The sequence below is a fragment of the Anopheles moucheti genome, chromosome 2 (genome assembly GCF_943734755.1).
Source record: "Anopheles moucheti chromosome 2, idAnoMoucSN_F20_07, whole genome shotgun sequence".
Classification (NCBI taxonomy): Eukaryota; Metazoa; Arthropoda; class Insecta; order Diptera; family Culicidae; genus Anopheles; species Anopheles moucheti.
This window is the reverse complement of record NC_069140.1, coordinates 80,626,953-80,650,158: the sequence shown is the minus strand read 5'-3', so window position 1 is coordinate 80,650,158 and position 23,206 is coordinate 80,626,953. Positions and strand designations below refer to the sequence as shown.

The following is a 23,206-nucleotide window of genomic DNA, read 5'->3' as shown; positions in this document are numbered from 1 at the left end:
GAGTTTCCGGTGAAGATATTGCTCTACTACAATCATATCAAATGTTTTCAAGAGTACGGACTATTGCAATTCTGCTAACACTGCTAAAACAATAATGTACACCATGATCAATAAATTTGAATACACTTTTAACAGTAGATCATGCTTGTTGTTTCTAGCGGCAAGTTGAATTCTGCCAATTCTACCCTAGCAATCATCACGGACGATTTAAATGTGGAGCGCGGAACGTTCGTATTGCAATCAAGATTGCTTTCCAATGTTGGAAGGTACACCTAGTCTTGACCAGAGGCGAAAGAGACCCAGGAGGTCCAAAGCTTCTCTAATATTTGACAACAACAACCTAGTCTTGACACACATCATGTAGTTGCTACAACAGCGGAAGAGTTCCTCGACCGAAAAGAATGAATTCTTGACCATCTTCACAAAAGAGGAAAGAACAACTGAAGTTTAAGAGCCTTTTCTCGGTGGTGTATTGGTAGCGGCGCCTTCACACGAAAGGACCGATCCAAAGTCCCAACCGGACCAATCCTCCGTACGCAGGGCTTGACTATTCCACTACGGGTAAATAAAATCACAGAAAGTGAGAAATCGCAGGCTTTTTTAGACCTCTTCAATTGGTTGTTGTACGAATAAAAGAAAGAAGATGTGTAGCTAAAACTGACAACAATATCAGAACAGAATATGAACTTATTGATCACGGTGTAACATGCTGAAACCGGTGACCTCACAAAGCCTTCCAGAATTGAAGAGAGAGCCTGCCTAACGATAACGTAATGACCCCGAAACAATAGCTCTGAAGTAACTGTACAGTAAAAGATCAAAATTAAACCAGAGTAATGGGAATGTAATAGTAAAGCGTTGGAAGTGGTCGATGCTTTGATTTGATGCACTCAAAACGAGGAACCTCTCATCTGAACAAAGCCTTAGCTTGCACAAATCCATCTGGAGTCAGGGTTGGTGGACCGTTGGTGGTCACAGTCACCGAGGGAATGGGGTTTGAACTGTTCGATTAGATAATTGGCATATGCGCTATCCTATAGTTCCACCTGCTTGCTGCTCGTGTACCATCTTATTTGGCATTACAACCGTTATCGTTTCTAGACCTGTTTTTTTTGCTGGCATGATGCTATATGATCGATCGCAAAACCGATCGTACACAACAGCACGAGAAATGAATTCCCTTAATTGAAGCAGTCTCTATCGCATTTCGCTCTACATGTATGTAATGGCTCAGTGATGATTGATAGTTATCGAATACAGAACTCATATCCTTTTCCAACCAAGGCAGATAAAGTACGTTACTGCAAAATGAATTAAAATTGTTAAGATAGCGTGTTTGAAAATAATGCGGACAGGTGGTGACACTTATTTTTATCAAAAATATCTATCCATTACCGGGGGAGAGGTATTCCACTGATTGCTGCACACGTTGGTGGCATATTTTTGATGCGACGTGCGATAGAACGTATAGCTTACGACACTTAACAGAACGAGACACGCGTACGCTTCAATAACCTACAAGAACAATGCACTTCGTGACTGGGGTATAAAAGCAGGACGACAATTTGTATGGGTGTATGTGTATAGCTTTCGCTCGAGTGCGCATAACGGTGTGGTGTAAATAAATTTCTTTGTGCACTTGTTTGTTTCTCACTTCGGTGCGTGTGTGTGTGTGGAGGGGGGGAGTTAATATCCTCCACACATCCTTTCTTTGGTTTGGAAAGCAAAGAAGCGATCTCTCAATTCATTCCACCGGTGCGATCGCCCCGCATGGTGCGGAGTTCAGTGCGCAGATCGTCCTGTGGAGATCAGTTTTCGATCTCAAGCGCCGTGTCGTCGATGGTGTGCAACCAGTTAAAGATAAGCATGTGACGCTCGTACTTGGACAGTGGTTTGCCACGCTCGTTCTCAATGTCGTGAAAGGTGAGATGCTTCTTCGGGCCGTGGTGTGCCCGTGGATTGCTGCTGCCGCCCGCTGCTGTTCCGCTGCTGGACTTTTTCAACGCCAGCGACGCTGCACCGTGCTCGGGCACCGCCGTCGCGCTTCCCTCACCGATCGGCGCCGGTGAGCTGGTGGACTTTCCGCCCACCGGTGACGCGGACGCATTGGACATGCTCGTGGACGGTACGATCAGCTCCGTCGGGCCGGGATTGGTCGCGGCGAATGCGGCCGCCTCCAGCCGATCGAGATTGAACTCGCTCTGCGATAGCCGTTCCAGCGCACGGTACGTCGTGAACAGACGCCGCCGGATGTAGTTCTGGCGTATCTTCTTGTTTACCGAGCTGATCAGATCCGTGACGGTGAAGCTCGGTGCCGGGTTGCTGGTGCTGGTCAGTGTCGGCACTTGTGACGTTTGGCCACCGTGCGGTGACGGTAGCTGGGAGGTGGATGCCAACTCACCCACCGCCACCCAGGTCGAGTAGGAGCGGGACGCGTGCTCCAGCCGGGAATGGTCGAACAGATAGCCGACCTTCTGGAACGGTGTTAGTGCCAGCTCGGATGTGGACAGCCGGCCGAGATTGTGCTGATCGGAGGGCAGCTGGTAGATGTCGGTAGTGCTGAAGCTTTTGTGGATGCCCAGCGCGGCCGACAGTGTGGCACAGTTCCGTATGAGATCGTTGCTCTCGTTCCAACGCTCGGTCAGCGTCGAGGAGCTGCCACGAAACGCACGTGACACCGGAAAAAAGGAGATAATTTCGAAACAAGATTAGTGTCGAAGGGGCAAACGGCTTACAAATGTACTACCCATACCGATTTCTTTTGCTATCCTTAGGGTTCAGCAGACTGCCAAGTTTTTCCTCCATCGTGCGATTCAGCAAACTGCAGCTGGACCGGTTCAGTACGCTGGTCGCTTCCGAATTCATTGACGACACGGAAATCGATATTAGCGACAGATCGGTGGAGAAGCTTTCGTGGGACGGTGAGCGCAGGATACGGTTCGTTACCGCCAGGGCCGGTGTGGTGGAACTTTTCTGTGACGCCATCGGTCGGTCCGAGTTGCTAGAAGGAGGTAAACGAAAAAAGGTATTAGATGATCCAATTGTAGCCGCCCAGCACTATAAGTCTCTATAGCTCTAAGCTATCATCAATCATTACTTCAAGTTTCTGATCAACAGTTCCGAAAATTTGGAACTATGAATGCGAGTAATTCGAATTGGAAATATTTGTTCTTCGTGGTGTAACGACCACCAATGCGTAAATCATTAACTTTGTATAAACGAGCGATCCGGGTCGTTCTTTTTGAAGAACTTAACGAACGGTATGGATCTTCTCACGGATACGGATTCCCATAAAAAGTGTGTTTATCATACTTTATCTCGTTCGTATAGTTCGCTTAATATACCGCTCCAGATAGCTCCTCAACGTGCTTCCCAGTTGGTTTACATACTTTTACATTTAATGTATTATTCAACCAGATCGTCTTTGTAGACAGTTAAAGCTGGGGACTATTCGCGATCTGCAGCATAAATTGACGAAGGAACTTCGTTCGTTCACTTCAAAGAACTGATCGAACTGAACAGGTTTAGCTCTTGTAGCCCAGCGCATATCTGTGCAATAGATAGGTTATTAGTTCGTATTTAGTGCGGAAGAACGGTCCGGATGGGATTTTTGTATTGGCCTACCGGCGTTCAAGCGTCCTCATACTCATATCCTCATTGTCTCGGTATTGAAATCCAAACTCAACTACTGACTTTTTATTTAATTAATTATCCCGCTATGTGATCGTGTGCGTACGGCCACGTTGTGTCCATTTATAGACAAGTAGAAGAGAGATCCGTACAGCGGTTCTGGATGTAAAAGAATGTACGACAGATAATGGTTGTCGTGTCGGCTGCAAGTTGTGACAAGTTCGTGCCCAATGGGATATTCTTTTGCATTGTCAGAGGAGAGAATCTTTGTAGAGAACCCACTTCTTGCCAGGGAAGCCCGCTCAGGAACCACCACAGTCAGAGCACTGCCCGTTTCAGCTAGGCGCCTACAGACTAAAAACTCCTCAAGCCTCACAACCTATGCCGGATGGTCCGTTAGGACATTTACGTCAGCAATCCAATGTATTTAGTTATTTATTTAATTTATATTATGACGGCAATGCCGTATTTTCAACACCGCTTGAGTTGAGCGATATTAACAAGTGTCACAAGGCATTTCCTCCTTGCGATTTGCCTTCTCCCGGGCATACTCGGTTAAAATCCAATGTATTTGACACTATTATTTTCCTACGCTACGATTATTATTATCGTTGATGATCAACAGCGCAGAACATTGTTACAAAAAAGCGAATCAATTAAGCAATTTAAATGCAAAAATTAACATAAGATATTTCGTTAAAGGGCGCTGAATAATCTCTTTCTCTCTCTCTCTCTGCTTATTAAGTCTAGATATCGAAAATCTTCTTTCCACTTAATTAAAGCCTTGATTTAAACGTGACGGAACAGAACCCGCACATTTCGGTGCTGTGCATACGAGAGCCTCTCGGTTGAGGTTTGAACTTCCAACTTCTGCAGCGTATTATCGAATTAGCAATTTAACTGTCCACCTCCAGGATCGGATATGGAAAAATCGGCCACATCATTTTGGGTCGAGCAGTAAAGCTCCCAGTCTACACGGTAAAAAGGATGAATCGTAACCAAGCGAAACTGTCTATAATCCAACCAGCCGTTGCTAGGACACGTTTGTCACCATTAATTCCGGTCAGGTTGGGCCGTTCGCCGGAATTACTTCCATTGCGTAGGAGTACGAATTAGTACGACGTAGCGAGGAAGCTTTCACGCGGATCGATGGTTCATCCTAACGCATCTGGTCGCAATGGGGCAATTAGTAGAATAGAAACACTAACTTTCTATGCAACAAAAAGCTAAATCTTACATAAATAAATAACATATAGTTTAGTGCTCGTGCTGTTGTATCAGGATATCAGTGTATCGGAGGTATTATTTACCTTTGCGATTTGTTATCGGACAACCCTCGAACTGGCAGACACTTGACAACCGGCACTGCCCCTGTACCGTCGATAAACCGTTTCAGTGTACTCTATCTCTTACAGCGGATCTTGTATGATGTCCCCCGTTGAATCGATACCACACGCAGAACTGGCCGCTGGTTGACACAAAAACTCACTTGTTGTGGAAGCTCCAATAAATAATAATGATGTTGTTGTTGTGAGGTTTGGTTTTTGTTTTGTTTCGTTTGTCCGCCCTAATGATGCATCAATATACTTCTAGACCTATCTGTTGGTTGCGACATTTACAGCGTCACGTACTGGAAATAACCGGAAGCCGTAAACTTTGCACCGCACCACTTTCACACACAACCACACACGGATCGGCACGGCCCGGTGTGTTGCACCGACGCTTCGGTGTGTATCCTGTCCAAAATTTTTGGTCAGACAATCCTTCCTCCGCCGGTTTGCGTCTTACACTCGGTTGCGTTATCCTGTCTTGCTCTCACGCCGCCGGGGAACCAGCGCTTGAATATCGATTAGCTCTGCCACTTGACGGGGGTTAATGTAGCAAGAATCACACCAGCAAGAAAATGAAAGACCCAGGACGGGGCTCATATGGCACGGTGCCAAAAGAGTAGATTTGCCAATAGGGAAGAACGCCAGACACGCATCCGGTGGATGTTTGAAGCACGAGCTTGGGAGGAAAAAAGTCCTAAGCACTGATATTTTCACCAGAGGTTTTTTTTTTTTTGAAGAATTTTCCTCAGAGAAACACAGCACACATTTTACGCGTTTCACTTGCGCGGAACCGTGACACCATACATCAACTGAATCAGATGTCGCAGTCCGCAGCGAGATGGGGTTAGTAACATCAGCAGCAGCGGCAGGTCACGCTTTCTATCACAGATTATCCATCGGGATGAAATGTTCACACACGGGCAGCACCTTTGATGTTGGGCCCAACACCACGTTGACGCCCTTCGGGAGGGGGTTCGCGCTCCTGGCAATGGTCCGATGGCGATGCTACGCCTTTTGCTAATGTTTATCCCCTTAGCTGAACTTTCGTTACTTTCTCCTCCCACCTGCTAAACATACGGGGTCGACATTTCCCTTAACACCCTCTTTTCGTCACAGACACACACGCACACACACACATACACGGGCACACGTGCGCAGTTAAATTTTCCCTATTTGCTCGTTCTAGCTACTAGTGCCGGTGGGTAAAAGCTTTGCCCAATGCGACATTTCGCATCAACCAAACGTACGGGTGGAAAAAGGTGTCACCGTGTCCTTGCTGTGCGAAACCGAACCGAGTGACTGATGGAATTTTTCCCAACCCGGCGTTATGGCCCCACACACTGGACGGGAAAAGTCCCTTTTTAACCATTTGTTTCTCTTTTTTTTTACTGCAGCCAGGCAAGGACCTGATGTTATGCAGTCAGCTTAGGGAGCAATTTTTACCCGGCAACTACCAGTTTCATTGCGTTTCACACCGGCAGAACCGACAAACTGCGTCGCTCTCTCTCTCTCTCTCTCTCTCTCTCTCTCTCTCTCTCTCTCTCTCTCTCTCTGAGATTTCACTCCCATCTCTGTCGTGCATTCCACTGCTTTTGTTGCCTTCTCGCTTTGCATGAACATCCTAGGGAGCAACGTTCATTCCATCCCTTTCGTACATTGCACCGCTTCGTGTGCTTTCTCGTTCTTCTAGGACTTAGGCTGTAAGTAAACACACGTGGAGTTATCAAAGGTGGCGTTGAAGAGGAGTGCGCGTGAGGATTATTCTAAGGCGAACTTGCGATATTCATTTAAAATGGGAAGTAAACCAAACATAATGGAACAAGCAACGATTATTTATACTGTTTTATCAAAAAGTTCACAAGAAACTCATCGCAACAGCATTCTATTGGCATGGGTGCTGCTCTTTGATGACAACGGAGCTGAAAGTGAAGTGTTGCAAGAATTTGCATAGTGTTGTGCTATATCAAAAGCGCATAAAATAGGACAGTGAAGCAAAATGTTGTTACTGCCAGGACGTCTAAATGTTCTCCCAGAGCAAGAAGGTAGAATTCCTACGCGTTCTAGCAACCGCTTAGAAGAGGAGTTACAAAGTGCAGTAAAGAGTGTGTAATCAATTTTAATTGTGTTCTTATGATAAAGAAAATAAATTTTCAATTGCACTAGAAAATGTGCATAAAATGTACATTTCTATTCACTTCCGAAAACAGCTGTGGTGGAAGCGCAGCCCGTTGTGCGAGACCGCTTCCATCACCGCTGTCGCGAGAGAGCTTTTTTGGCAAATTTTGCTCCCGGGGAGATTGTGTTTATGGTACGCGCCGCTTGTGAAGCAACGTGGCTTCATCAATAATGTATTATATTTGTGTTCTCATTAGTGCAAAATCTTCGCGCCGAGGCAACATTTAAACTTTCCTATTATTTTATTTTCGCCTAGAATACCTTAATGTAACCACACACACATACACAGTGCATAAAATAGTGTTAAAAAATTTTAACTAAACACAAAACTGAATTTAAAAAAAAAATTAAAACAAAAACTTATTTACCATACCGTTGGATTGAATATCATGATGAACGGTACAACGGGATGGACGAGCACGATAATGAGCAGCAAAGCATGCGATAAATCTCTCTGTCCGCAGGTGATCCCGTTTTGTGCCTGGTGCATGTAAGCTCGTACGATTCAGCTGGAAGCTAACAGGAACAGGAACCCGCCGCCGGTATTCGATTGCCATGTAGATCAACGCCGCCGTCACCGTAATCGTTTCGTTCCCACAACCCGTCAGTTTCCATAATCTGTTGACAAGCGTAACATGTATTACATCAGCCCGGTTACATAGCTTGATTAGCGACGGACTTACCTTACGCACTACTTCCTCAAATGCATCCTTTACACCTTCGCTCGTTTTGGCCGACGTTTCGATGAACATCATGCGGTGCTTTTTGGCAAACCGAAACCCTTCGTCCCTGCTTATCGCCCGGTTCGGCTGATCGATCTTGTTGCCCACAATCATTTTGGCCATGTTGTTGCGCGTACCGTAAATTTCCAGCTCGTTTAACCACGATTCTAGCTTCTGGAATGTGTCTTTCTTTGTGACGTCATACACCAGGATCGCTCCCTGGGCATCCCTATAGTAGCTTGGCGTAAGCGTACGAAACCGTTCCTGCCCGGCCGTGTCCCATATAGCGAGCTTCACCTTCACACCGTCGATATCGAGCATTTTCGTTTTAAAGTCCACACCGATCGTAAGCGCTTGATCGCTGTCAAAGTCGTTCTCTGTGAATCGAAGCATCAGACTGTGGAAAGATCAAGGGTAAACAAAACATACGTAAATGCGCCATTCCCTTTTTTATGTTTTTGCTCGCATGAACATGACGTCATGATGAAATGTAGCACAAACAATTGCACCGCGTTGGAAGCTTCTGATTTTACAGATCGACCCCTTTTGGGAACCCTACAGTACATTCTTACCTAGATTTTCCTACTCCACTTTCGCCTATTATTAATATCTTGAACGTCGCTAGAATACGGTCCTGATCCATTGTTGATGTTTTTGCGTGCTGATATGCTTGATTTCTATACTATCCGAAGCACCCCAGCTTTGCAGCTTCCTTCCGCTATCTCAAACACTATTCGATAGGATTGTGAAATCGAATGTTTTCACGAAACAATAGAGAAATGCGATAGAGAAATTCTCTTTATTAGTTCCGTGTTTTTTCTTCTACCTTTTTTAAGATTGAATCTGACACACACAAAAATAACAAATGATTCACGGATGCTTTTGACAGCATATTTACGCACTGTGGGTTATCCCACGGTTATCAGGTATTGGGTAAAATTCTTAATATTCTTCAATGTTGGTTTAAGTTATTTTAATTAGTTTTAGATTTTGCGCTCTGTTTTATTGCTAAAGCTTCTATTTTTTTAGCTTCCCATTCTAGGCTTTCAAGCAGGGTTTTGTTGGTTTGTAAAACTGATAATGAAGCGGGCGCAGCTCAATCCCGCGAATTCAGCCAATTTGTGTGGTTGAATTCAAATAAATTGGCGCGATACTGATCACGTGGCATTCAGCTTATATCGTTAATTGTTTTGTGTAAGGAAATCGTTTTGGAACTTTAAAGAATCATTCGGATACAATAGCGATGTGAATAACTGACACGCTCAGTGGTTGGGAAGATAAGAAAGAGTCTTTTATTTCTAGCTCTCAATCGAAGCTCGAAGCTTTTTATAAATTTCTATCTCTGAATCACCATTTGTGCTCTTATTCGTTGATGAGAGATGTTGCGCATTTTCTCTAGTATTGAATCCGGAAAGGAAAGAGGCACAGCAAATTGTTGCAGACGTGTCGCAGAATATGTTTTAATTGGTGAAGTAAAAAGTTTTAATTATAGTTTACATTTCGTTGGTTAATTTCGAATAAGGAGGCTATAGTCCCAATTATGGAGGCGAACATTGAAGGCTGGTTGTTTGTTAATAGTTGCGCCTGTGGCTGATTCACCAAATTATAATTATAGTTTATATTAACCGGTTCATCATTTGGTGTCCACAATCCGTTGGTTTCCATAATCTGTTGGCAAGCGTAAGTTGTATTGCATCAGAAAATGTATATAGCATGATAGGCGAACGAACTTACCTTACGAACAAGAGCCTCAAAAGCGTCCTTTACACCTTCGTTCGTTTTTGCCGAGGTTTCCATGTACATCATACCGCGCTCATTGGCAAATTGCATCCCGTCATCTTTGCTAACCTCCCGTAACGGTTGATCAATCTTATTGGCCACAATAATTTTGACCATGTTTTTGTACGTACCGTGCAAATCCAGCTGTCTTATCCACGATTCTAGCTGGTAGAATGTCTCCCTGTCGGTGACGTCATACACCAGAATGGCTCCCCGTACGCCCGTATAATACATTGAGCTAACCGAACGAAACTTTTCGATACAAGCCGTATCCAATATCCCAAGATTTATCTGCTCACCCTTCATGTACAGGGGTTTCTTTTCATACTCAAAATCGACTGTTTCCCTATAGTTGCGGAATTCCTCCCCTATGAAACGCATCATCAGACTGCAATCAAGATGAAGGGAAAACGAAACATACGTTAGGTTATTTTTAATCGTCATAACTCATGATCAACTGAGAAACCACGGCACGAACTTCCGAGATCATTGGAACACTCTCAAGCAGCCCGGAATATTCTGGAGCACCGAAGTACAGCCCGGAATGTTCTGGAGCGCTGGATTTGACTTCGGAATTCCTTTTCTTTTCCCATGCGGTCCGCGATCCGTTTTTTTTTTACTTCCTTACCTTGTTTTTCCTACTTCACTTTCGCCTACTACCATTATCCTCATTGTCCGTGGATGCTGCTGGCCCATTGTTGAGGTTATAACGTGTCGTTAACTAGTTTCAATATTCTCTAAACCACTTAACTTTGGGGAATGCGGAATAAAATATTTGCGTGTTTTGTCTTCTAACTTAAGAACGAAACTGATTCACGCAATTTTCACTTTGGTTGATTTTTGTTTGATTTGACAACGTATTTACGCACTGTGGGGCGTCCCGTGCTCATCTGGCAAGGTGGGAAATTAATATACACTGTGCAAGGAGGTATTTTTAATTTTCTGGTTCTTTACAAACAACGATTTGTTTAAGGCAAGTCAGAGGAAACGCAATATGTATGAACAAAATTCAACTTTACAAGCATTTGATGAATTTTTACGCAAGCACGATATAAGCAAAATACCACCTAGTGCACACAGGGTTCGAGGTAAATTCTAGAAAACATTTCTAGCAACTGACAGACAGACAGCACACCGCAGCTGTCAAGCGCACGAGGAGGATTGAAGAAAAATTTTCCAAACAATTGCATCATAACTTTTTCCAGTCGAACCGTGCGTGGTCCATTGTGTCCATTGTGTGCTAGCTCGCTCGAAAATGTTGAAGGCAGCCAGATATCTCTCCCGTACGCTGGTGGAAAACCGCGGACTGCTGTCGAATGTAAGTAGGATTGTGTGGATTTATCGTTTTGCGGCGTTGAAGAATGGTTCCGCACCGGTTTGGTTTTGTCTGTCCCGGTGCCCCCGGTTACGATCCGGAACAATCTTCGCTGATATCGAATTGTGAGGTTAGAAGCATGGGTGGCTTGTGTAACAGCTGAACATGGTAATGATAGGCATGCAAATGATGGGTGTGCATTTTGACATGACTAATAAAAGCCTTGAATTACACGAATTTGAACCACCGCGTTGTTTCTGTGAAGCATAATTTCTCAACTTTATGTAATTAACCCAATCTTTACGCATTCCATTCGTTTCAGAGAGAAGCTCTGTCTAATAATGTGCTGGCCCGTTTTAAGTAAGTATGATGAAATATGCGGCATGATAGGGCTGTAATGTAGTGTACATGACGACCGGTTGTGAAATAATAACGATAGTGGAATAAAGAAATAACATACCAATGGCAATGCAGGGATTGATGGAAATTTAGAATAGCGAGTGAAATTGAAAGTTAACACACGTGAGTTGTTATCGGAATGCGGTAGTTTGCAAGTGCGTCATTACTGTGGCCTTAACGAGGTAGTTCTGAGTCGTGTTGCTATGATTGTGCTATGCACTGCGTAGAATATTCCAGAGTGTAGCATCCTGGCAACTATGATGGATTTTTTATGTTATGAAAACTGGGTTTACACCGTTGCTGTCATAATTTAACTCTGCTGCTTAACGTTTGCAATCAAGTTCCTAATTGTGTTTCCTGTTTTCTTCGATATGTTTCCAGATCCGACCAGGTTAAGGGTGCCGTCATTGGTATCGATCTGGGCACCACAAACTCCTGCGTCGCGGTGATGGAGGGCAAAAATGCCAAGGTCATCGAAAATGCCGAGGGAGCCCGTACCACACCGTCACATGTTGCATTCACGAAGGAGGGTGAACGATTGGTGGGCATGCCGGCAAAGCGTCAGGCAGTGACCAACTCCGCCAACACATTCTACGCCACAAAGCGTCTGATCGGGCGCCGGTTTGACGATGCGGAAATCAAGAAAGATTTGGCAAACCTGTCGTACAAGGTGGTGAAAGCTTCGAACGGTGATGCCTGGGTGCAGGGAAGTGACGGTAAAGTTTACTCACCCAGTCAGATCGGTGCGTTTGTGCTGATGAAGATGAGAGAAACGGCCGAAGCGTACCTAAACACACCGGTCAAGAATGCGGTCGTTACCGTTCCGGCGTACTTTAACGATTCCCAGCGTCAGGCGACGAAGGATGCGGGCCAAATTGCCGGGCTGAATGTGTTGCGCGTGATTAACGAACCGACGGCAGCGGCCCTGGCGTACGGTATGGACAAGAGTGAGGATAAGATCATTGCCGTGTACGATCTCGGTGGTGGTACGTTCGATATTTCCATCCTCGAGATTCAGAAGGGTGTATTCGAGGTAAAGTCCACCAACGGTGACACACTGCTCGGTGGTGAGGATTTCGACAATCACATCCTGAACTACCTGGCGCAAGAGTTTAAGAAGGATCAGGGCATCGACATCAAGAAGGACGCGATGGCAATGCAGCGGTTAAAGGAAGCGGCCGAAAAAGCCAAATGTGAACTGTCGTCCGCGGTGCAGACGGACATTAATCTACCCTACCTGACGATGGATGCATCCGGACCGAAACATTTGAATCTGAAGCTAACGCGTGCGAAGCTGGAAACGTTGGTTGGTGATCTTATTAAGCGCACGATTGCTCCCTGCCAGAAGGCGATGTCGGATGCGGAAGTGAAAAAGTCGGACATTGGCGAGGTGCTTCTGGTCGGTGGTATGACCCGTATGCCGAAGGTGCAATCATTGGTACAGGAAGTGTTTGGTCGCCAGCCATCGCGCGCAGTAAATCCGGACGAAGCCGTTGCCGTTGGTGCCGCTGTACAGGGTGGCGTACTGGCCGGTGATGTGACCGATGTGCTGCTGCTCGACGTTACGCCTCTGTCACTCGGTATCGAAACGCTCGGTGGAGTATTTACGCGTCTTATCACCCGCAACACAACCATTCCGACGAAGAAATCGCAGGTCTTCTCTACCGCCGCCGACGGTCAGACGCAGGTCGAGATCAAGGTGCACCAGGGCGAGCGTGAGATGGCTTCGGACAACAAGATGCTGGGTTCGTTTACGCTCGTTGGCATCCCTCCGGCACCGCGTGGCGTCCCACAGATTGAGGTCGTGTTCGATATCGATGCGAACGGTATAGTGCATGTGTCGGCACGTGATAAGGGAACGGGCAAGGAACAACAAAGTAAGTTTGCGTCGCTTTACTCTCTCTCTCTCTCCTTCTGTTGATCTTTTATCGATCGATTTGTTTTGACTAATTCGAATGAATTTGTTTGCTTGCAGTCGTCATTCAATCTTCCGGTGGCTTGAGCAAGGACGAAATCGAAAACATGATCAAGAACGCGGAACAGTACGCACAGGCCGACAAACAGAAGAAGGACCGTATCGAAGCTGTCAATCAGGCGGAAGGAATCGTGCACGATACGGAAACGAAGATGGAAGAATTCAAAGACCAGCTGCCAAAGGAAGAGGTAAGCTGACGCTCTCAGTGCGCTACAGTGTGTATCACATGGATGTGTTTTTGTACAAATAGCTTAACATCCAATGATAGGCAATGGAAAGGGTTCCCTTTTTTATATTGACATATGGTTTTTATTTATCAAAAACCAATTTTACCAATATATCTCCTACTCTTATGTGTGCCACAATTCGTTGCTCGTTACTAATTGATTACTTCGGTTTTATCTGTACACAGTGCGATAAGCTCCGGGAAGAAATTGCAAAGGTGCGGGAAATCTTGGCAAACAAGGAAGAAGCAGATCCGGAAGAAGTTCGCAAAACGACCAGTGCCCTGCAGCAGTCATCGTTGAAGCTGTTCGAAATGGCATACAAAAAGGTAAATAGCGCACAGTACTGAATCCGGTGAATGTATGTGCATTATCTAACTGTGAATATTTTGCCAAATTTTATCCATAAAACAGATGGCGTCGGAACGTGAGAGCAGCGGCAGCAGTAGCAGTAGTGGAAGCAGCGGCAGCGGTTCAGAGGAAGCCGAAAAGAAGGAGAACAAAAACTAAATTAGCAAAACTCTACCTACCGTAACAAAGGGAAAGACTCACATTTGCAACAACCATATTCTTTAGACACAAAAAATCGCATAAGTAGTGCAGTGGTCATCACAACAAGCGGGAGAATTCGTTACAGCAACTAATAAACCTGAACAGAATAAACCGTCTGTGGAAGGCTATTAGTTTACATCCATTAGCTGGCGTTTGTGAAGCGTGGCTTCGTCGATGCTGTCTCCCGGTGGAAGAACGTTGTTCCATGATCTTCCTCAAGACCCAGTGAACTGTTTGCAGCAGCTTATCAACGTTTTGGTTTGGTTGGCAACGGTCGTCGTCGTTTACTATACACACACTATCAATTCGCAACAAGAGTGATGGGTGTGTGTAGCATGTAAAATGCGTAGTTGTTATCTGTAGTCTTAATCGTACACCTTCCTTTTCACATCCTGGAGCAGCGCTCCTCTCTGCATCCCGCCAATGTCAATAGATTTGGCTTACATTTAATGCAAGTTGCACAAAACAAACAAACGGGGATAGTTTTGCAATAGAGAGAAGGAGGGTGTAGAGCATTTTATTTGGAAGCGTTAAAAGGGTTGATGGTGAATAACTTCTCCTATTATTACTAATATAAACAGAATCATCCACCCCGTTCGGCAGGCTAATGCATTACAACATTTTTTTTTTCTGTTGCAATCGATATGGGCACGTTCAATGGTGCCGTTTTAGAGTAGTGCAGGAAACAGAAATGTTTGCGGAAGTATGTATTACATTTTCGACTATTTTCTGTTCTCCGTTCTTCGATCGCAGAGTGCAGAATGTGTAGGGTAAATATAGGGAAACGAATGAAGTGGAAATTTAGCCAGTGTTTTTTTTTTATTCATTCTTCGTTGCAAAATAAAACGATAACGAACGATACACAAGGTTGCCCTGCCGCATGCTTTCTTAGTGTTGTTGTTTGAGAATATAACATCTTTAAGGCGAACATTATCTGCTGTTAGAGTTCAAAGGAACTCTTTTTATTATTTCCCTCCGTCTCTTGGCTCTTTGGAACCGTCAGAATGGAGTACAACTGCTTAACGAGATGCAGTTCCTTGAACCGCTCACGATTAATCTAATCGATTGTATCGGTCCATCTGACTGAGGCATCAACTCCAACACTTTTTTCAATTTCGGTCTACCAAGCCTCTGTCTGTCTGCGTGGTCTTCCGGTGTCATTCCAGTGACCAACTGGATCGCCATTGCTAAACAATAGCAGGTCTCTAGCCCTGTTGAGCCCAATTCGACAAATTTATTGCTTACTGTTCTGCAGCACATCAAAGTTGGAGGACATCATAACTCAAAACCTGTTCGTTCGAATTAAAAATGTTTTAAATGTTTTGTCATTTTACGTAGCCTATTTTCTTTATATTAAAAATGGCTCCTACAGCGCTAGCTATTTTATAACTGTTTTTGCGTCCTAAAAGTATGTTTTCAAAGAAATGAAATTGAAAAAAAAAGTTAAGAAATCTGATTTCCCATTAAGAAATGCAAAATCATACATTTTTTTCGATTGTTTATTATCACCGTAAACGAAACAAAATCTCACATGCATTACACATTGCGTTTCCCATGCAGCTGAGCTGCATTCTGTTAACAACACTTACTAGGTAAGTGGTTTATACATTTAAAAAACCACATAATAAATGTATGAGTTTGATTGTTTTTTTTACAATCTCTAGAAAACCATTCGTGCCATATAATGACCTCTTAGTTTAGTCTTAGTTTATTATAATGGCCACATAGTTTAGTCATCGTAGTTTGAGAATTGATTCCTTGCTTGTTTTAAACTCCCTTTACAAGGCTGTTCTGCAATCAGTTGCTTCGGTTTCCCATTCCCTTTCAGTTCTTATCAGCAGATCCCTTTAGCAACGCTTGGCAGTGTTATTTAGCGCTAACTTTCACCCGGCTGTACGCATTGCCAACCACACCCCGCAAGTTCCAGATGTTGGCAAACGATTCCGGCTGCGTGTTGTAATTGCTATCGACCGCTTTCGACACGATCTCGATCGGTCCTGTTTGGCCCGCCCGGATCGGTACCTTTGCCGACCATAGCGACCACGACCAGTGACGGCCCGGGCTCGTACCCTGTTCACTTTCGTCCAGCTTTGCCACGATCCACGTTTTACCGCCGTCCGCGGTAACATCGACACGCACGATCTCGGAACCACCGCCAGACCATGCGTACCCTTTCACCGTCACGTACCCATCCTCAACCGTCACCGTTTCTCCACTTGCTGGCGTACAAATCGCGGACGTAACGGGCATGTTCTGAATAGCCGGTGCACTCTTAAAATCCACCGTATCCCAATCCGTGCTGGGACTGAACGATTTGTAATCGTTTTGCTGCCAATGCGAGGCACTTTCGTTACGGGACACAACGATCTTTCCCAACCATTTCACATTCCTCGATCCCACTACGCCCGGTACGATGACGCGCACCGGATAGCCGTGGTCGCGGTTTAACGGTTGCCCGTTCATTTCGTACGCCAAAATCACATCACCCCGTGGGTCCATTGCTTTTGCCAACGGGATGGACGCACCGTACGGTGTGCTGGTTGGATCGGTATCGAGCCCTTCGAACTGTACGTGCCCTGCTTCATCGCCCGGCCGCACACCCATGTCGCGCAAAACGTCACACAGTCGGGCACCGGTCCACTCGGCATTCCCCACAGCCGATGCTCCCCACGGCAGCCCCTTGATGGGTTTAACATCCATCATTTCACTGCGCCGATTGCCACCGCACATGATCGTGGCCGTAACGGTGTGCTTCGGGTATTTGACCAGATCGGCAAACCGGAACGTTTTGCTCTTGCCCGTCTTTTCATTCTCCAGCTCGAGCTCGTACGCCTTTATGTCCACTTCCGGCACGGGCAGGTGATTTCGTACGTAGAAAAATTCACTAAAAAGAAAGCGATTGTTAGCTAGAGTGATAATTAGGTGACCCCGGTGGTAAAGCCACTTACTTCGGCGTCACGAAACTATCCACTAGAACCGATGCCGGTGGTTCCGCATTGAAGGGTTTCAGTGTGGCCGGTTTCAAAATGGGATGACGCTTCGGTTCCGCTGACCATGGATCGTGCAGATCTTTCGTGCCCACCACATCATCCGGTCGCAAATTGCCTATGCGGAATGTTTCCAATAGCGTGAGCACCTCTTTCGTGTTGTGCTGCTGGAAGATGTGCCAAAACGGATCGATCGCTCCACCGGCCGCAAGCATCACCTTATCGCTGCCCGGGTGTTTCGGGACGAAGGACGTTATATCGTACACACCGACACCGTACGTAACCCAAATACCGGCGGATGGTGCGTTGTGCTTCACGATCTCATCCATCGTGTACTCTGGGAGATCCTTCCGCACCGTATCGTGTGCTTTGCGTATCGCGTCGAGGGAATCTTCCTTTGCGTAGACATGTGGCGTATCCTTCTCTAGAGGAGGACATAGTTTGTTAAGTTTAATTATCCAAACTGAGTGCCACGCGACCCCCAATGAACAGGCGTAAAGAAAGGGAAAGCGGTGGTAGCACGCTCACAGTAAAGATTGGCAGGCATGACGTACTTATCTTTTCGCTTATCAAATATGTCAACAATGATCCACCCAAGATGACGGCTGTCGCTGATAACGATGAAATGCTATCGGTTGACCGGTTACCGCCTGATTGATGCTGCCGGTGGTGTAGTAATGCTTTCTGCATCCATGTTTGCCCTTTTGGGTCATTCGTTGCATTGCCATCAACAACAGAGATCACTCTACAAGAGTAAAATTGCAGTAAATGTCTCCTAAAAAAAGAACAGAAAAGTAATGAACGTGTTCGGGGGTTCTTTTTATGTTAAACAGATTTCCACTAACCAGTTTGTTGGGGAAAGAATTCGTCTGGCAAACATTCTGCACTATTCGGTTCGGTTGCTGGGTCAAAAACCGGTTTATGCGAAGCTGCTGTATCATCCAATTTGGGCACCTGTGTATTGTAAGCGTAAATAGAACCGGTCCTCCGGGGTACGCGTGTACGTAAGTACTGCGGTGTTTGGTCAAGTACGCACTACAAAATCAACCAAGCAATATCGTTTATGTTTTCACCTTGCACGATGAAGCACACGGCTGATAAGAGATAAAGTGGTCTTGTACAATCTTCCAGACACTACACACTGCCGCCACGGGACCAGGTGGTCGAAATTTGCGCATTAACACATTAATCCGCTTGATGAAGTGATGATCATATTGCGGTATCGAAACTCCTCTCGATCCAATATGTAATTCCACACAAAAACTCGCTCCTTATTCTAATAAACTTTAATCTTATAGGCCATAAAATAGTCCCTCTTTTGTGCCTAATGTTGGGAAGAACAGACTGATAGCGATCGGCACGAAAACAACACCGCAAGTGACAGCGCTCTCAACCGACGTTGTTTGTGTATCAAAACAACTGTATATAGCCATCTCTTTCTGCCGTGGTTGGGCTGCGGTGCCGCACATTCGCGCTGTGTGGAAACTGCACGATTTGCGTAATATTTTGGTCTAGCAGTTCAATTGGCGCAATTTTACCGCCAGTGGTGTGGTTTCCTTATTTTTTGTTCGTTGTAAATTGTAGTTTTTGATAAAAGATATTAGGCTGTATGAAGCTATAAAAATTACTAACGAAATATTGGCGTTTTTTTAAGAATCATAATCACTTGCATAATTTTTCCAACAATATAAGTAATTTAACAGCATCTTTCGTAAATATATAAAAGTTTGATTGTTTTGCATTTGAAATTTCAGAATGTGTTGTGGCTAATTCAGTGCTTGTTCCCAAAACTTTGTGTGCTCTGAATAAATAAACGATTAAAAATAAAACAAAACAGTAAAAATTACAATCATAGTGAGAAATTGGGCTGTACGCAACGTGAACGTCCTTCAATGCTTTCGCAAATTGAGCTATAGCGCAATAATTTTGTTTGACCATGAAACTAATTCCAAACCAACACATGCACGAAGAAACGATTGGTGTGTGCTCGCTCACGTTCACTACAACTCAAACGAACGAACTACGATCACATATGATCGTGAAACATAAAAACGCATCATCATAGTGGTGCATTAAACATAATACATAAACACCTTCGCGGCTAGAAGCTTCGTAATGCGCTCAACGCACACTCGCGTCTTCTTCTCGGTCCGGCTGTTTACACGCGATGCTTGGGAGAAGATCCTCCCGGTGGAGCAGCATAGCCAAAAAATTGGGGAGAGACCTTTGCCGAAGTGTGTCTTGTTGTCTGGTCTGGCAGTTTATTTTTACATCCGTACGCGACAGTCAAGCACGGTGACCGATCTAGATCGCGAGCAACATCGCTCTGCCGCCGTCGCTGGTGGCAATATAGTGGCAGTATTTTCGACAACTTATTAAACATCTTACTCCATTGTGGTGCTGGTGATAAAATACACACGTGCTGTAATACAATCGAACGATGGCGACCATCGAACAGCTAGGATATAGTGCATTTTTTATCGCATTGACCTGCATTTTTGCGATCGTCGCGCGTAGGCTAAACGAACGGCTGTCGAAAGATGGGCTGGTGAAGGATTTAATATTTGAAGCGATTGCAGCAGCGGAACTGTGCGGCTGTTGCTTCGAGTTGATCATTGGTACGAGGATGGGAATGGACCGTGTTTTCTAGACGTGTTTCCTCTTCTAACCCGCTGATTGCTCAAATTTGTCCCCATGCTCTTTACAGTGGCGGACAACTTTGGCGTCGCAACGTATGCCATCTTCCTGTTCACACTCACCATTTGGTGGGGCCGCAACTGGGGCTCGGCAACGGCCTGTCCCTACACCTATATGGAACAGATAGTCGAAGGTTAGTGTGATCCGTTACATAAGCAAAACGTGAGCGAATCGCGATCGCTTCGATTGAAGTGGAAATTTGTGGCGCATTAATGTTGTTCGCGTGCTCTAGAAGCGTCCGTGGAATGTACGGGGACAAGCAAAAAAAAGGTGTCCTATCCTTTACATTTCTTAATTGCTGCGGTTGATCTTAGAAGAACCAAAAAAACAACAACTCCAACCACTAACATACACTTGGGGAATTTATTTTTAACTGCTTTCACCATCAGCTGCTTGCAAGCGTATTGCTAAACCGTGCCGCCAAAGCATTGCCAAGCGGAAATAAATGCTATTTTCTATGAGCAAAACCAAAAACAAAATTCCGCAATGTTTGCAAACAGAAAGTGACGAGATCAAAAAAACAAAAAAATAAACAAAAAAAAGCAAATAACAAGAAATATAGAAAGTGGAAAAGAAAATTCCATAATTAAAGGAACAAACTAAACAGGAAAATTTAGTAAAAAGCACAAAAGAATGTTTAATGCAATGTAACAAAGTTAATATTGATGAAAATAAGCAACAAAAAATCAAAAGAAACAACAAAAATCATGCTGAAAAAGAGTAGATAAAAAGCATAAAGACGTAAGAATAACTTTAAAAACGGAACGGAAGAATATAAAAGTTCCTTCAACTTCTAAAAAAATAAAATTTACAACAAAAAGAACATAAAATAACGAATAAATAGAGATGGTGCCATACTAGAATGCTTTTATGTTAGTAAAAAATCAAAGACAAACGATGCACTTGGACTGAACCGGTGGGCCGCAGCCCAATAATAACACTTTATTTTAATCTAATTTTTGTATTTATGTATTTTAAAATTACTTTACTTACTTTTTTTTATTTTCGTATACATCAAAATTATCGAAACATTTGATTTTTAGGCTAAAATCGCTCACTTCATTTTAAAATATTAAAATCCTTCTGTATGATTTGCTTACCAGGCGAAGTCAGCTTCAAGGAGGCTGCTCTCAAGATATGGGCTCAGCTGATGGGCGGATGCTGCATATTCCGCTACGTGCAGCTGTACTGGTGGCTAGAGCTTGCAGAAACACACGAAGGCCGTGCCTTTGAAGACTGCAAAGCTGATCTTCAGGTGGGTTCAAGTGTGTTTGGGGCTAAAAGAGCTCAAATTCTAGCAAGACCACTTCGCTACCATTCTTCCAGGTGAACCTGTACCTTGGTGCGTTCATTGAAGGATTCGCCACGCTCTGCTGCCGGCTGGCGTCGAAGGTGATCTCGGAAAAGGATGCCCGGTTTGGCGCGTTTGTCGATTCGTTCATCGGCACCAGCCTAGTGGTTGCCGGTAAAGGGAAATCCTACAAGAATCGTCAAGCTACCGTCACGAAAGTAACGCACAGCTATCTTTATATTTGCAGCGTTCAACTACTCGGGCGGATACTTCAACCCCGTGCTGGCCACCGCACTGAAGTGGGGCTGTGCCGGTAATTCGGCGCTCGAGCACATCATCGTGTACTGGATTGGGTCGTGCGTTGGTGCCGTCCTTTCGGTGCCACTGTTCAAAACGGCCACCTTCCGCAATATGTTCCTGGCGGACACGAAGACCAAGAGCGAGTAGACGAGCTCAGACAACTCTTCAAGAATATCTCCGAAACAAAACAAAAAAAACACGAAACTCTAGATGTTAGCTCTAAAGGATCTAGTCAACGAATGAAGAAGGCACTCTGGCACAGGTGGTTTGAAGGTGGATTGCTTTATTCCTAACCGGTTACGTGCCCTTTCCTACCCACTAAAGCGAGATCTATCTATATTGTGTTGTGGATGCATTTCCGTCCCAGTCAGAAGAATCGAACAGCTTTACGATGTGATACAGTAACGAGTCGGAAGTTTAATTATACCGGACAAAATAAATATGCTTCCCATTACGTTATCCCGTATGGTCTAAAATCCATCCAGTACGTTGCCATCGTAGAACGGGAGATCAAACCACTGCCACATGTCACTGCGGGATGCGTCCAGTACGTACCGTACGCAACGGCGAAGAAACACCCTAAACACGAAAAGCAATCAAACAGTGTGTTTTAGAGCAAGAAGTTCGCCACAACAACAGTGACCCAACTTACTTGTTGGTGTGCTCTGCACAGTCCACTATTGGGTGCTGTTTCTTATAGCACTGATCTCTGACGGTGAAGTAGAAGTTGCCGAGCTTGTTGGAGAAGGTCGTGTTAACGCTGCGCAGACAGTTCTGAAAGTCACGATCACATTTGCAGTGCAACCTGTGCGGCAATGGGAAGAAGAGGCTATTAGTATTCTGCGCTAAACGATCACCAACATGATCGTCCTCGTACCTCGTGAAGTAATCGTTATTTTTCAGTCCATATTTAGTCTCACCGGCTGGAATATTATCACAATGATCATGATCGCGACAGCACTTGTCCACTTCTGAGTTTGAACCAAGATCATCGTAATCGCTTGCTGTATTACCCGGTCCACACCACTTAGTGCCTTAGTGCAAACCCAAAAATGGAATAAATACATCTGGAATAGCTCTTTACAACTTCAGCAACCCTCACCTGGTACGGTAAGATTGATGCGTTCCTGAGTTCGATTGGATCTTGACTTTCCCTGCTCATCGTTGCGGCTATCCAGCTCGTTATCAAAGTCAAACGTTTCCACATTTTTGTACAGCAACTTCGTACAAACAGTTTGCACACCGATCGAAACCATACAAACCAAAGAAATGGCAAACAGCTTCATGGTTGGAGATGTAATAGCGTGGATGTACACAAAGTAACACCGTACAAAAGACACAAAGCAATGGTGGAGTCGCGCGTGTATATATACATGGAGCTGTGGAAGGTATTGTCATTCCAAGCGTTCGCATAGTTGCGATTGTTGTGCAGCCAATGATGACACCCTACCGTTTCCACCAGGAAAACAGTCATTCTAGCTATCAGTACGGAACTGCAATCGGTCGGTAAGCGTTTGTGTGCTTTTTTTTGCTGTTTGCGAAAAAAACGTCAACCAACGGCGGGCTCCCTGGGAGTTTTTGGAAGGTTAGGCACGATAACCTCCCGTAGAGCTGACCTATTGAGGGTATTACAAGTGACTGTTTTACTGGGACTCTTCGTTCATTTTTGCGTTCTACAAGAAAACCCGGAAAAGCGCATATTCTTGTGACCAAAAATTTTGTCAAAGTTCAAGAAAGGTCATGTTGGGGCAGGAGTTTTGGGAGTTCAAGTTGAATGGTACAAGTTTTGGAAGGTCAGTATGCGTTGGTGAGTACTAATACGTCGTAAC

General features: G+C 44.8%; 7 protein-coding genes across 9 annotated transcripts; 2 read left to right on the top strand and 5 right to left on the bottom strand.

The window, feature by feature from the left end:
* Positions 1-595: 595 nt before the first annotated feature.
* Positions 596-5,613, bottom strand: LOC128310490 (uncharacterized). The gene is made up of 3 exons (XM_053047140.1): positions 4,941-5,613; positions 2,753-3,001; positions 596-2,655 (listed from the first exon to the last, which is right to left on the bottom strand). Exons 2-3 carry the CDS (start codon positions 2,983-2,985, stop codon positions 1,809-1,811), a joined length of 1,080 nt encoding a protein of 359 aa, XP_052903100.1. The 5' UTR covers positions 2,986-3,001; positions 4,941-5,613; the 3' UTR covers positions 596-1,808.
* A 1,752-nt stretch (positions 5,614-7,365) lies between these two features.
* On the bottom strand, positions 7,366-8,650 carry LOC128310492 (ras-related protein Rab-18-B-like). Its single transcript, XM_053047142.1, has 3 exons — positions 8,431-8,650; positions 7,820-8,255; positions 7,366-7,754 (listed from the first exon to the last, which is right to left on the bottom strand). The coding sequence occupies exons 1-3, from the start codon at positions 8,499-8,501 to the stop codon at positions 7,653-7,655; spliced, it is 609 nt and encodes a 202-aa protein (XP_052903102.1). The 5' UTR covers positions 8,502-8,650; the 3' UTR covers positions 7,366-7,652.
* Positions 8,651-9,313: 663 nt separating this feature from the next.
* Positions 9,314-10,417, bottom strand: LOC128310491 (ras-related protein Rab-18A-like). The gene is made up of 3 exons (XM_053047141.1): positions 10,266-10,417; positions 9,593-10,025; positions 9,314-9,526 (listed from the first exon to the last, which is right to left on the bottom strand). Exons 1-3 carry the CDS (start codon positions 10,331-10,333, stop codon positions 9,341-9,343), a joined length of 687 nt encoding a protein of 228 aa, XP_052903101.1. The 5' UTR covers positions 10,334-10,417; the 3' UTR covers positions 9,314-9,340.
* A 371-nt stretch (positions 10,418-10,788) lies between these two features.
* On the top strand, positions 10,789-14,972 carry LOC128299405 (heat shock 70 kDa protein cognate 5). The gene is made up of 6 exons (XM_053035366.1): positions 10,789-10,955; positions 11,275-11,312; positions 11,733-13,228; positions 13,327-13,514; positions 13,739-13,879; positions 13,965-14,972. Exons 1-6 carry the CDS (start codon positions 10,893-10,895, stop codon positions 14,058-14,060), a joined length of 2,022 nt encoding a protein of 673 aa, XP_052891326.1. The 5' UTR covers positions 10,789-10,892; the 3' UTR covers positions 14,061-14,972.
* Positions 14,973-15,591: 619 nt separating this feature from the next.
* LOC128296942 (sulfite oxidase) lies at positions 15,592-18,299 on the bottom strand. Of its 2 annotated transcripts, XM_053032477.1 has the most exons (5): positions 18,163-18,299; positions 17,935-18,043; positions 17,644-17,864; positions 17,051-17,513; positions 15,592-16,986 (listed from the first exon to the last, which is right to left on the bottom strand). In XM_053032477.1, the coding sequence occupies exons 2-5, from the start codon at positions 17,967-17,969 to the stop codon at positions 15,969-15,971; spliced, it is 1,737 nt and encodes a 578-aa protein (XP_052888437.1). In that variant the 5' UTR covers positions 17,970-18,043; positions 18,163-18,299; the 3' UTR covers positions 15,592-15,968. The 2 variants fall into 2 exon arrangements, with proteins under 2 accessions (XP_052888437.1, XP_052888436.1); XM_053032476.1 differs by having other exon boundaries at positions 17,935-18,292.
* A 1,084-nt stretch (positions 18,300-19,383) lies between these two features.
* Positions 19,384-21,821, top strand: LOC128309401 (aquaporin-11). Of its 2 annotated transcripts, none has more exons than XM_053045776.1 (5): positions 19,384-19,707; positions 19,797-19,919; positions 20,890-21,041; positions 21,113-21,251; positions 21,325-21,821. In XM_053045776.1, the coding sequence occupies exons 1-5, from the start codon at positions 19,530-19,532 to the stop codon at positions 21,522-21,524; spliced, it is 792 nt and encodes a 263-aa protein (XP_052901736.1). In that variant the 5' UTR covers positions 19,384-19,529; the 3' UTR covers positions 21,525-21,821. The 2 variants fall into 2 exon arrangements, with proteins under 2 accessions (XP_052901736.1, XP_052901735.1); XM_053045775.1 differs by having other exon boundaries at positions 21,113-21,275; positions 21,307-21,821.
* Positions 21,822-21,831: 10 nt separating this feature from the next.
* On the bottom strand, positions 21,832-22,678 carry LOC128309400 (phospholipase A2-like). Its single transcript, XM_053045774.1, has 4 exons — positions 22,480-22,678; positions 22,255-22,411; positions 22,030-22,182; positions 21,832-21,956 (listed from the first exon to the last, which is right to left on the bottom strand). The coding sequence occupies exons 1-4, from the start codon at positions 22,661-22,663 to the stop codon at positions 21,848-21,850; spliced, it is 603 nt and encodes a 200-aa protein (XP_052901734.1). The 5' UTR covers positions 22,664-22,678; the 3' UTR covers positions 21,832-21,847.
* Positions 22,679-23,206: the final 528 nt, after the last annotated feature.